General features: G+C 36.0%; 1 protein-coding gene across 1 annotated transcript; it reads right to left on the bottom strand.

The window, feature by feature from the left end:
• Positions 1–452: 452 nt before the first annotated feature.
• LOC145164887 (uncharacterized) lies at positions 453–5566 on the bottom strand. The gene is made up of 2 exons (XM_079083546.1): positions 4130–5566; positions 453–2056 (listed from the first exon to the last, which is right to left on the bottom strand). Exons 1-2 carry the CDS (start codon positions 5564–5566, stop codon positions 575–577), a joined length of 2919 nt encoding a protein of 972 aa, XP_078939672.1. The 3' UTR covers positions 453–574.
• Positions 5567–11742: the final 6176 nt, after the last annotated feature.

Genomic DNA, 11742 nt, shown 5'->3' with positions numbered 1-11742 from the left:
TATATATATATATATATATATATATATATATATATATATATATAAATTGAATAGAATAATTTAACGCGCAGGGATCTCGATGAAGTTTAATTTTGAAAACTTATTAAAAACTCTAATGGTTTTAATGATACAGTTTACAAAAATAGCATCAAAAAATCGTAACTTAACGGTGGAACCTATAAACTTTCGCAGCAAAAAATCTTATTTTGAAGGTGCGGTTTGAATAAAACTGCATTAACAAATTAAACTTTAACGCGTTTATATAAAACTACACCAATTAACATGCTAAATGGTGTGGTTGCGTAAACCGAACCAACTACAACTTTAAATTGTGCGGTTCCTTTATTTATTGATGTCAAATTAGTTTTTTGTAATTTAATAATGCGGTTTAAGCATGCATCGGCATCAATAAAAAAAAACCCATACACTACTAAGTCCGTTTTATACTAGTGTTATTTGAAAAATGAGTTTCATTTATTAGATTACCATAAGAGGTACAACTGGTTTTACTCGATTACAAAATTGAAAATCTGTCGTGCAATTCGTCAAACAACATACGAAACTAACGTGAAATTCATATCGTATTACTTATAAAATCACGAACCAGACAACCAATTGAAGAAAACGACGAACCACCCTCAGTAACTGCAGCCCTGCTCATTTTGCTCATCTCCTTCACTTTTTCTCTCAACTCGTTATCCTCCATAACCCGCCTTATCCCGCTCTCAACTTCCTTTGCCATAATAATGGCCATATCGTCTCCAGGATTAAACACATTGTTCTTATAGTCTAACTTAATCTCTACAGCTAATCCCAACTCTACCACCATTTCAAACGCATTCATCTGTTGTTCGGCATACATTGGCCATGTTGCTGTTGGTACACCAAACCACAAACTTTCCAGAATCGAGTTCCACCCACAGTGAGAGACGAATCCTCCAACTGCTTCATGAGCCAACAATGACACCTGTGGTGCCCAACCAATCACTTTCCCTGTTTCATTAGTACGCTCCAAGAAACCATCCGGCAACACCACTCCTGGATCTTCATAATCACCGGGGAGTACTTCAAATGATTTACCCAGTTGAGAAGGTCGACGCAAGGACCAAACAAAACGATAGCCACTTTGCTCTAAAGCGTATGCTATCTCCTTCACTTGAACCTCCTCAAAACATCCCATACTCCCAAAACACAAGAACACCACCGAGGAAGGTGGCTGATCATCCAACCAACGGATGACATCACTGTCTTTATCTTTTCCGGCAATACCATCGAGATTCAGTATAGGCCCCACCGGATACACCGGTGGGAAGCTACTGTCGCAAGACAAAGACTTGACTGCATGTGTTTCCAACTCCAAGAATGTATTAACCATGATTGCCTTAGCCTCCCTCATTTTCCGAACAGAATGCATCAGAAAGTCTAGACCTTCTTGAGTTTGGTACACCACCGGAAAAACCTTCGTGGGAACTGGTTTCTGGAAGGTTGGAATGAGCATCTCGCCATCTGAATTGCTCAACTCGAAAACATCTTGGTTCTGAACCACTAGGTTCTCGATATACAACTTAAAGCCAAAAAAAGCTGCATTTGATGTGAGGAATACGTAGCTTGGGACATGGAACTCATTGGCCACGTCTATCATGCCAGTGCAAAATATATCGAGGACAAACCCGACCACCGGATTGGAATCGGGTCGACTTATCATGTCAGCAACAACATTTCTGACATGTTTGGAATGACTGTTGATGAACTCATAGAAGGAAGTCATGGGAGCTTTGGGGTCAAGCTTGGGTGGGGTTTCATCTTGAGGGAGTTCAATGAAGCTTATTCGTTCGATAGCCTTCTTAGCTAACGAGTTCATGTAGGTTGTGAGAGAAAAGGAAGAGTAAGGAGGGTGTATGAGAAGAACGGTTATGGAGAGCCTTTGATCGTGATTAACGAGTACTTTTGCCATCTCAACTGTGGACATTATGTGACCAGCCCCTGGAACAGGGATGAAGACGAGTTCTGCTACTGAATTCGCCATGAATGGTGGGTTGGAAGCTTTTGCTCTGTTTCAGTATTTGTAGGGATAATATTTATAGTCGATAGATAACCTCAGTTGATTTGATGTCATTGCGTTGCTGGCCCTGGCCCTACTTCGAATCTTATGGCTTGGGGACCAAGTTCTGCACGATAAGTATGTTGGCAAATTTGACTTGTATTTGTAAAATTATTGCTCTAATTAACTAGCATTCTAATATCTAATAAAAGAGTGACATGTGTAAACTTTGTCAAATGGCAAAAACAGTTAGATTTAAAATTCAACAATAATGTATTTATAATCTTTTTCATCGTATTATGTAAAGATAATTCCTAGTTAAATATAATTATTTTTTAGTACCAAATAAATAGAATAAAATATATGTTGATGGCCAAGTAAACCTTGCGCAAAACGTTTTGGCGTGTTGAAAACCGTAATGGTAGAGTAGGATTTTTAAGATGTTGAAGGACAGGATTAAAGGAGAATTGATCCAATATCTTAAGAATTTTCATATAAGCAGGTGCATAGATTACTATTATACCCTTTTATGGTTTATTAATGATTTTATTTTTGCTTAGTTCTGATTGGTTTTTTCATATATATACAATATTTGTTGAAAACATATTAACATAACTCTCTCTCTATATATATATATATATATATATATATATATATATATATATATATATATATATATATATATATATAACATCATTAAACAAACAAATGATATAATAAATATAAACTCGTGGTCTAATCCTAATTTTAAATATTTTATTACATGCGTATCCATTTTAAACTGTTAATAATAAGAAAACAATCATTTAATGTATAAAGAGGTTAAATAAAATAAAGAATAATAACAATACAATTACATTTAATGAATAGAATAATTTAATGTGCAGTATCACGGGCTGATATCCCGTGACCGTGTTGACCAAGAAGACAAAGACCATGTCACTGGAATAGCTTGTCATTGGGTTCAAAAGGGGGCGTCCTAGCCCAAGGGATGTTGTTATGCTAGTCGTTGCTGTCTGGCCGAGTCACTGAAGTGCGTGACAGTGAAGGGGGTCGTAGTGTTCTAGAGATACATCTGGTTGGGGGCTAGTGTCGCTTCCCTGATGAGCCCATGGCAAGGCGAAACCAGTTGTTGTATGTAAAGTGGGAGGGTTGGTATCGGGGTTTTATGGGGGACCTCGGTACGCCGCACAGGCAAGGAGTAATGTCGAACACGTGTCCGTGACAGCAAGGATCTCTACTGTAAAAGTCGGAAGTAGATATTTAGACACCTTAGAAGCGATATCTAGAGCATTCTTATTGACTATATGGAAATATAGGAACGACGTGATCTTCAACACCAATACTAAGGTCAAGAGTCCGTTAGCTTTAGCCTATGATGTCAAGGCTTTGGCCCTTTTATGGATTAAGAGTAGAGTGAAATAGGGTAGGAATTTGATTTGGAACTCTTGGGTTGAAAACCCATTGTAATGTATCATGTAATTCCAATTTTTTATTGTTTTTAATTGAAGTCTAGCTTGTAAAAAAATGCGCAGGTATCTCGATGAAGTTTAATTTTGAAAACATGTTAAAAGTCGTAATGGATTTAATGATACAATTTACAAAAATAGCATCAAAAAATCGTAACTTAATGGTGGAACCTATACACTTTCGCAGCAAAAAATCTTATTTTGAAGGTGAGGTTTGGATGAAACTGCATTAACAAATTAAACTTTAACGCATTTATACAAAACTATACCAATTAACATGTTAAATGGTGTGGTTGCGTAAACCGAACCAACTACAATTTTAAATTGTGCGATTACTTTATTTATTGATGTCAAATGAGTTTTTTGTAATTTAATAATGCTTTTTAAACATGCATCCGCATCAATAAATAAAAAAAAAAAAAAAAAAAAAAAAAAAAAAAAAAAAAACCATAGACTATTATCTTATTAAGTCCGTTTTATACTAATGATATTTGAAAAATGAGTTTCCATTTATTAGATTACCATAAGAGGTACAAGTGGTTTTACTCGATTACAAAATTGCAAATCCGCGTGCAATTCGTCAAATTAATAACACACGAAACTAAAGTGAAATTCATATCGTATTACTTATAAAATCACGAACCAGACAACCAATTGAAGAAAACGACGAACCACCCTCAGTAACTGCAGCCCTGCTCATTTTGCTCATCTCTTTCACTTTTTCTCTCAACTCGTTATTCTCCATCACCCGCCTTATCCCGCTCTCAACTTCTTTTGCCTTAACAATGGCCACATCGTCTCCAGGATTAAACACATTGTTCTTATAGTCTAACTTAATCTCTACAGCTAATCCCAACTCTACCACCATTTCAAACGCATTCATCTGTTGTTCGGCATACATTGGCCATGTTGCTGTTGGTACACCAAACCACAAACTTTCAAGAATCGAGTTCCACCCACAGTGAGAGACGAATCCTCCAACTGCTTTATGAGCCAACAATGACACCTGTGGTGCCCAACCAATCACTTTCCCTGTTCCCTTAGTACGCTCCAAGAAACTATCAGGTAACACCACTCCTGGATCTTCATAATCACCGGGGAGCACTTTAAATGATGGGGGAGGTCGACGTAAGGACCAAACAAAACGATAGCCACTTTGCTCTAAAGCATATGCTATCTCCTTCACTTGAACCTCCTCAAAACATCCCATACTCCCAAAACACAAGAACACCACCGAGGAAGGTGGCTGATCATCCAACCAACGGATGACATCACTGTCTTTATCTTTTCCGGCAATACCATCGAGATTCAGTATAGGCCCCACCGGATACACCGGTGGGAAACTACTGTGGGAAGACAAAGTATTGACTGCATGTGTTTCCAACTCCAAGAATGTATTGACCATTATCCCTTTAGCTTCTCTCAATTTCCGAACAGAATGCATAAGAAAGTCTAGACCTTCTTGAGTTTGGTACAGCTCCGGAAAAACCTTCGTCGGAACTGGTTTCACGAAGGTCGGAATGAGCATCTCGCCATCTGAGTTGCTCAACTTGAAAACATCTTGGTTCTGAAGCACTAGGGACTCGATATACAAGTTAAAGCCAAGAAATGCTGCATTTGATGTGAAAAATACGTAGCTTGGGACATTAAACTCATTTGCCACATCTATCATGCCAGTGCTTAGTATATCGAGGACAAACCCGACTACCGGATTGGAATCTGGTCGACTTATCATGTCCGCAACAACATTTCTGACATGTTTGGAATGACTGTTGATGAACTCATAAAAGGAAGTCACGAGAGCTTTGGGGTCAAACATGGGTGGGGTTTCATCTTTAGGGAGTTCAATGAAGCTTATTCGTTCGATAGCCTTCTTCGGTAACGATTTGATGTAGGTTGTGAGAGCAAAGGCAGAATAAGGAGGGTGTATGAGAAGAACGGTTATGGAGAGCCTTTGATCGTGATTAACGAGTACTTTTGCCATCTCAATGGAAGACATTATGTGACCAACCCCTGGGACAGGGATGAAGACGAGCTCTGCTACTGTATTCGCCATGAATAGTTGTTTAAAGCTTTTGCACTGTTTCAGTATTTGTAAAAATAATATTTATAGTCGATAGATAACCTCAGTTGAGTTGATGTCATTGCCGTTGCTGGCACTACTTGGAAACTTATGGCTTCACGACCAAGTTCTACACCACAATTATGTTCAGTTATAATTGTCCAGTTAATATTTTAATTACAAAGCCCAAATTTAACGTATTTTTGTAAAATTATTGCTCTTACTAGTTTTCTAAGATTTAATAAAAGAATGCTATGAGTACACTTTATCAAATTAGATTCAAAATCAACAAAAATATATTTACAATCTTTTAATCGTTTTATGTAAAAACACTTGCTATTTAATTTTAACAATATTATTTATAATCATGATTTAATATAATTATTCTTTTAATAAGTATACCAAATAAATAGACAAAACAAATTTCGATAGGCACGTAAACCTAGCATAAACCGTTTCGGCATGCATGTCCAGTTCCAAAAAGTATACTAAGTAAACCGTTATTAATTCCCATTGATACATTAATTATTATTTAAAAACATAGTCTTACATATTTATGAATAGTTTATTATAACATATAAAGACGGGTATTAATATTTTATTAAGCCGTTATTAATTCCGATTGAATCCTTTATTTGGAGTATTATTTAAAAACGTAGTCTTATATATTTTAAAACTAGGCGAATGCTCGTTCGTTGTGCAGAAACACCTATATAGTTGAAATATTTATAAATATATGTTTTATTAAATATAACAATAACGTTGTTGTTAAATTTGATATAATAATTTGATAATGTATTGATTATTTTGAATTATTTTTATCTACTCTAATAAATAAAAACAATTTTTGTCATTTGTCACATTCTCATGCATTTTGCGACATGTAATTTTGTGGTTAATTCTTAGTTTTTAATTTTCACTTGTCATTTTGTGGTAATTTTCAATTTCTTAATTAACTATTCTAATTTTTAGGTTACAGAAAGTAATTAATGTGTCATTAATTTGTTTTCTTATATTTTCAAATTTTAATATGTTTCCTTCAATGTATATAATTCAAAATTGGCATTTTCTTTCAAAGTTTATTGTCATTTTAGACCAAAATAGTTTACATAGGAAAAATAATCAAACTTTGTTGTATTTCATTAACAAAACTAAAAAAAATTAAAAAATAAAAATAAAAAAAAGTGGTTAAACCACAAATATGGCCAAAATATAATTATTTCTCTTTAGTTTGTTTTATTAGTATAAATTGAATTATTTATTTATTCATCATTTTGTTTGCATTTATTTTAAAATTTTACTTTAAAAATACTTAATGTTTACACCTTGATATTTAATATTTTCTATAAAGAAAATACTTAATATTTATATCTTCATATATAACTTTTTTAAATAAACTCATGTAGTACACGGGTCTCACACCTACTTTGATAATATATACCTCTATTAAAACTGCATAATCTCAATCGTTTGAATAACCTCTACCCGCGGGTTACTAATGAATGAAAATAAAAAATAATGTATGGTTTAATGTTATATAGTTGTTGTTATTGTTAATTAATTTTTTAAAATTTATTAGCTTAACATTTTAATTTACATCATTTTAATTATTTAAACATCAAACATTGTTTTTTTAAAAGTAACAATATAATCATTTATAGATAATTATTTTTCATTATTGTTATTGTAAGTTATTTTTAGCTACTTATTTGAAAACTTTTAATAAGAATAAAAATATCTTTAGCAAATATTTGAGTTAAATTTAGATTACAATTTAGTTTTTTCATTTAGCACTACAATTTATCACTTTTAACTATTCACAAAATATTCTTTTGGTTTGTTAAGTGAAATTGAAATTTATATTTAAGTTGACCATGTAATGTTATATTTAAATTAACAATTTAAGTATTTTATCCAAACTGTTCAAAAGTTGTAGATTCAAACTGATAATGGTTTACAGGCGACAAGATATTAAATCTAATAAATTAAGTATAATATGGTAAAAGTTAAAGACATAACTTTATAAGTAGAAATGAAGATATTATTTTAATATTGAAATTTAGTTTATTTATGATTACACTTTTGGTTTGATATTTATTTAACCTTATTGACCAACTTATAATCATTAATAGAAAGACACTACAGTTTATCACTTTTAACTATTTACAAAATATTAATTCTTTGGGTTGTTTAAGTTGAACTAAAATTTATATTTAACTTGACCATGTAATGTTATATTTAAATTAACAATTGAAGTATTTTATCCAAACTGTTCAAAAATTGTAGCTTTAGAATGATAATGGTTTACATACAACAAGATACTTATGTAAAGAGCTAGGTATATGATTATGCACAAGAATAGGTATATGATTATGCTATGAACATATCATGAGATACAAATTGAATACATGGTTAAGTCATTGGATGACTATGAGAACATTCTAAGAGTACTTAAGAAGAACTAAGAGAATATATATGAGATAATCAGTTTAGAATAAGATACTTATGTAAAGAGCTACATAAGATGCTAACTTCAAAACAGATAGACATAATTATGAATTGTAATTGGGTTATAATTTCATTATGGAATGAAGAGTAAGTTTGGTACGAATGAGGTCCAAAGAAAACATAATTGCAAAATCTATTAAATAAGAATACACTATTACTTCGATAGTTGAAATCAAATATGATTGGATGAATGAGTTCATTGAAAAAAAAACTATGTTGATTTTTGCTATTAAAGGATCACATAGAGATCTTTGTGACTTTGAGACTATACTTAATCAAGATAAGAGACTATATATCATGAAAGAACACCAATCAAATTCTCCAAGATATTTAATTGTACCTAGAGTAAAGTCAGATATGGAGATGATAGTATTCGCAGAATTCACATAAATTAAATTTACTCAGAACCATCAATCAAGTCCTTATGTTGAGCTAAGTATGAATGGTCACACTTCAGCTATAAGACTTTATTATTCTAGACATGGGATTTTGATTTGGATTTAGTATTTGGATATTGGAACATTAAGACAACAACTATTATATATTGTTTTGATATATTGGGATATGATCATCACATCAATACTTGTTGTGTTCTATATTAACATGTTTAATCCATGAATAATCTTATTATTCTAAAAGTTCATAGTAGGTTATAATTGTGTGAGCAATTATGAAGTAAGAATAATATGAATTGGATTGGTTGACTCTCACCAGATGAAAGTATGCAAGTGGTTGTAACCAAGTTTCTTAGGTACTTGTCAGAGAACTAGTACTGAACAGACCCGCATCAAGATCACCTCATAGATCGCTATTATGAGTGATACTTCATTAAAAGGTATTATCTGCGTATCCTTAACACATAAGATACATAGTGGGACTTAATTGTAGGGAGTGGTGTGCTTTGATATGGTCAAATGTTAATCCTTAGTCGGGCAGTATAAAATCCATTTTCAGGTATGGTGTGTGTAACATCCCGATGCTGAGGTATTTTCAATTTCGATCCTTTGTATAATTAAATACTGCATTTTGATCCCTAAGTAAGAGAATGGGTGCAAAAAGGACCCATTGTGGCATTTTGGTAAATTCGGACTTTGGGGAGTACGTTTCGCGTACGTCTGCATGTTGATTGTACTAAGGTGCGCCTTTATACGTTGGTCGTACACCTCGTACGTAGGGCGTACGTGAGGATCATGCAAAACCCTAAATTTTAGGGTTTGGTTCATATTTAAACCTCATTATAGCCTCACATCCCATTTTTATTCAGTCTTTCTCTATGAAATCGACCCCCAAAGCAAACCCTAAGTGAAGGAGAGCATTTTGGAGCCTTTGGAGTGATTAGAAGTGTTTTTGAAGAAGAAGGGAATGGTGTGGAGAGCTTAGAGCTTGGGAAACACTTTGGATCTAGGATTTCTCTCTTGTTAGCAAGCTCCAAAAGGTAAAAAGTTTGCATCTTGATCACTCCACCTTGTAGATCTAGACTTTTGTTCTTCTAAGAAACGTTTTGATCCCAAAATGGTGATTCTTGAACATGGCATGTTCTTCACCCAATAAGTCGTACTTTCAAACCTTAGGAGAGGTATTGAATCATAAATATGTGGTCTTGAGTGTTACTTTCACTCCATGCAAGCTATAGAAGATCTTAATACATTAAAATGTTAAGTTTTTGTGTTTTAAGAGCTTTATGGACATGAAAAGCCATAAAGTTGGAAACTTTATGGCTCTTGAGGACATTCCAGCCTTGGATCTGACTTTGGACATGAAAAAGTGGAGTATTAAGCTCTTAATGGAAAAAGGGTTGAACATGGTGCGTATGTTGGGCGTACCAGATGGTATGCTACACGTATGTAGTCAACACCCCATATGTGGTCAAACACCGAGTACGCCCCACCTACAGAAGAGTACGCCCAGCGTACTCGGCTGGGTCGACTCGGTCGGGTTGGCTCGGCTGGGTTGATTCGGTTGGGTGTTGACTTTGACTTTGACTATGGTTGACCAGGTTTGACTCAAGGGTATTTTGGATTGTTATTGAGAATTGGTCATTTGGTTGGATAGGTTTCAGTTAGAGCTGAGATTCGGAGTCGAGACCTCATCAACTATTGTTCAAATTGAGAGGTGATTTTCCTCACTGTGTTTAGCGGGTCGCAGGCACCAATGTCGGCCCATGGTTTGTTATATTTAGGATGCTAGATGTCTGCATGACTCACACATATGTTATGTGTTTGTATGTTTCCAGGGCGGACCCCGATACCAGGCAGGGCTTGATGTCGGGCGCGGGCTCGATGACTATTCTGTATGCTATTTATCTTTATGATTATGGCATGTAGTATGGGCCCGTACTACTGGAAGCGGAGGATCTGTACTCGAGTCAAGTAGAACTGCGATGAAACCAGGGAGCTTGTAGAGTATAAGACTCCTCGGTATATATACATTGATGTGTATTCTAATGGTTTATATGGTCTATTTTTCAGTATGGTGACTCTTCGAGGTAGACCAGTTGATGGTTCTGGTGCTGGTGAGGGTGAGGGTGAGGGATCAGGTTCTGGAGTCGGATGGTTGGATGATTTGATACGGGAGTGCATCTCGTCTGAGATCATCCGCAGCATACTTGAGCAGACTCTTGTGATTTTTGGTACAATCAAGGAGGGTGTCATGGAGGTGTTAGAGGAGGGGTTGGGCTCTTTCCATTCTGAGATAGTGGTTATGACTGGAGCACGTTCATTGACCTTCAGGGAGTTCCAGGCGTCTGGAGCTCCGAATTATCACGGGGAGAAGGACCCGATAGCGAGCAGACGATGGTTATCAGATGTCGCTAACACCTTCCGTACTAGCAGTTTCCCCGATGGGGCAAAGGCCAGACTTACTTCCTGTCATCTGAAAGACAGAGCTCGAAACTGGTTGGAGGTGGTTGGGTGCTCCGTTGGTGATCAGGTTGTTGATTCGCTGACATGGGATTATTTCACTACCATATTCCAAGTTGAGTTCGCACCAGTGATTGAGGTGCAACAGCTGGAGAGGGAGTTCCAGGACCTTCGCCAGACTACTGAGATGGTGGCTGAGACCACGGTGATGTTTTGTGAGAGGGCGTTGTTGGTTCTGCAATATGTGGCGGATGAGGAGATGAAGAAGGCGAGATACCATGAGATGCTAAGGAGTGATATTCGGCAATTTGTGAGCCGATGTAGTTGCAGGACACTGGAGGATATAATTGCGAGAGCCAGCGAGAAGGAGATTGATCTGGAGATGGAGAGGAAGAGGAAGCCGAATCAGCTTCAAGTTTCAAGAGGATCGAGCAAGAGGACCAAGGTATTTGATTCTTAACCGAGAGGCCAGCAGGGTCAGAGCTGCTGTGGAAAGTGCAACAAGACGCACGATGGGGCATGCAGGGTGGGTAGTTCTGGCTGCTTCAAGTGCAGGCGGACAGGTCATATTAGCAGGGATTGTACTGCAGTTACTACTACCGCCACCCTAGTATCTGATCTGATTTGCTTCCATTGAAATCAGAGGGGCCACAAGAAGGCCCATTGTCCGATTTTGACTGCAGCAAGACGAGTGGCAGCACCCGCTCCTGCGACTCTACAGATCACCGATGGCCGCCAGGGCAAGGCGGATGCGCCTGTGGTGAGGAGCAGGGCTTTTCGAATGACAGCCGAGGAGGCTCACGC

This window comes from Lactuca virosa, chromosome 3 (assembly GCF_052849685.1).
Source record: "Lactuca virosa cultivar CGN04683 chromosome 3, Lactuca_virosa_CGN04683_v6, whole genome shotgun sequence".
Classification (NCBI taxonomy): Eukaryota; Viridiplantae; Streptophyta; class Magnoliopsida; order Asterales; family Asteraceae; genus Lactuca; species Lactuca virosa.
Note: the sequence above shows the minus strand (reverse complement) of the source record. Positions and strands in the feature narration are given on the sequence as shown.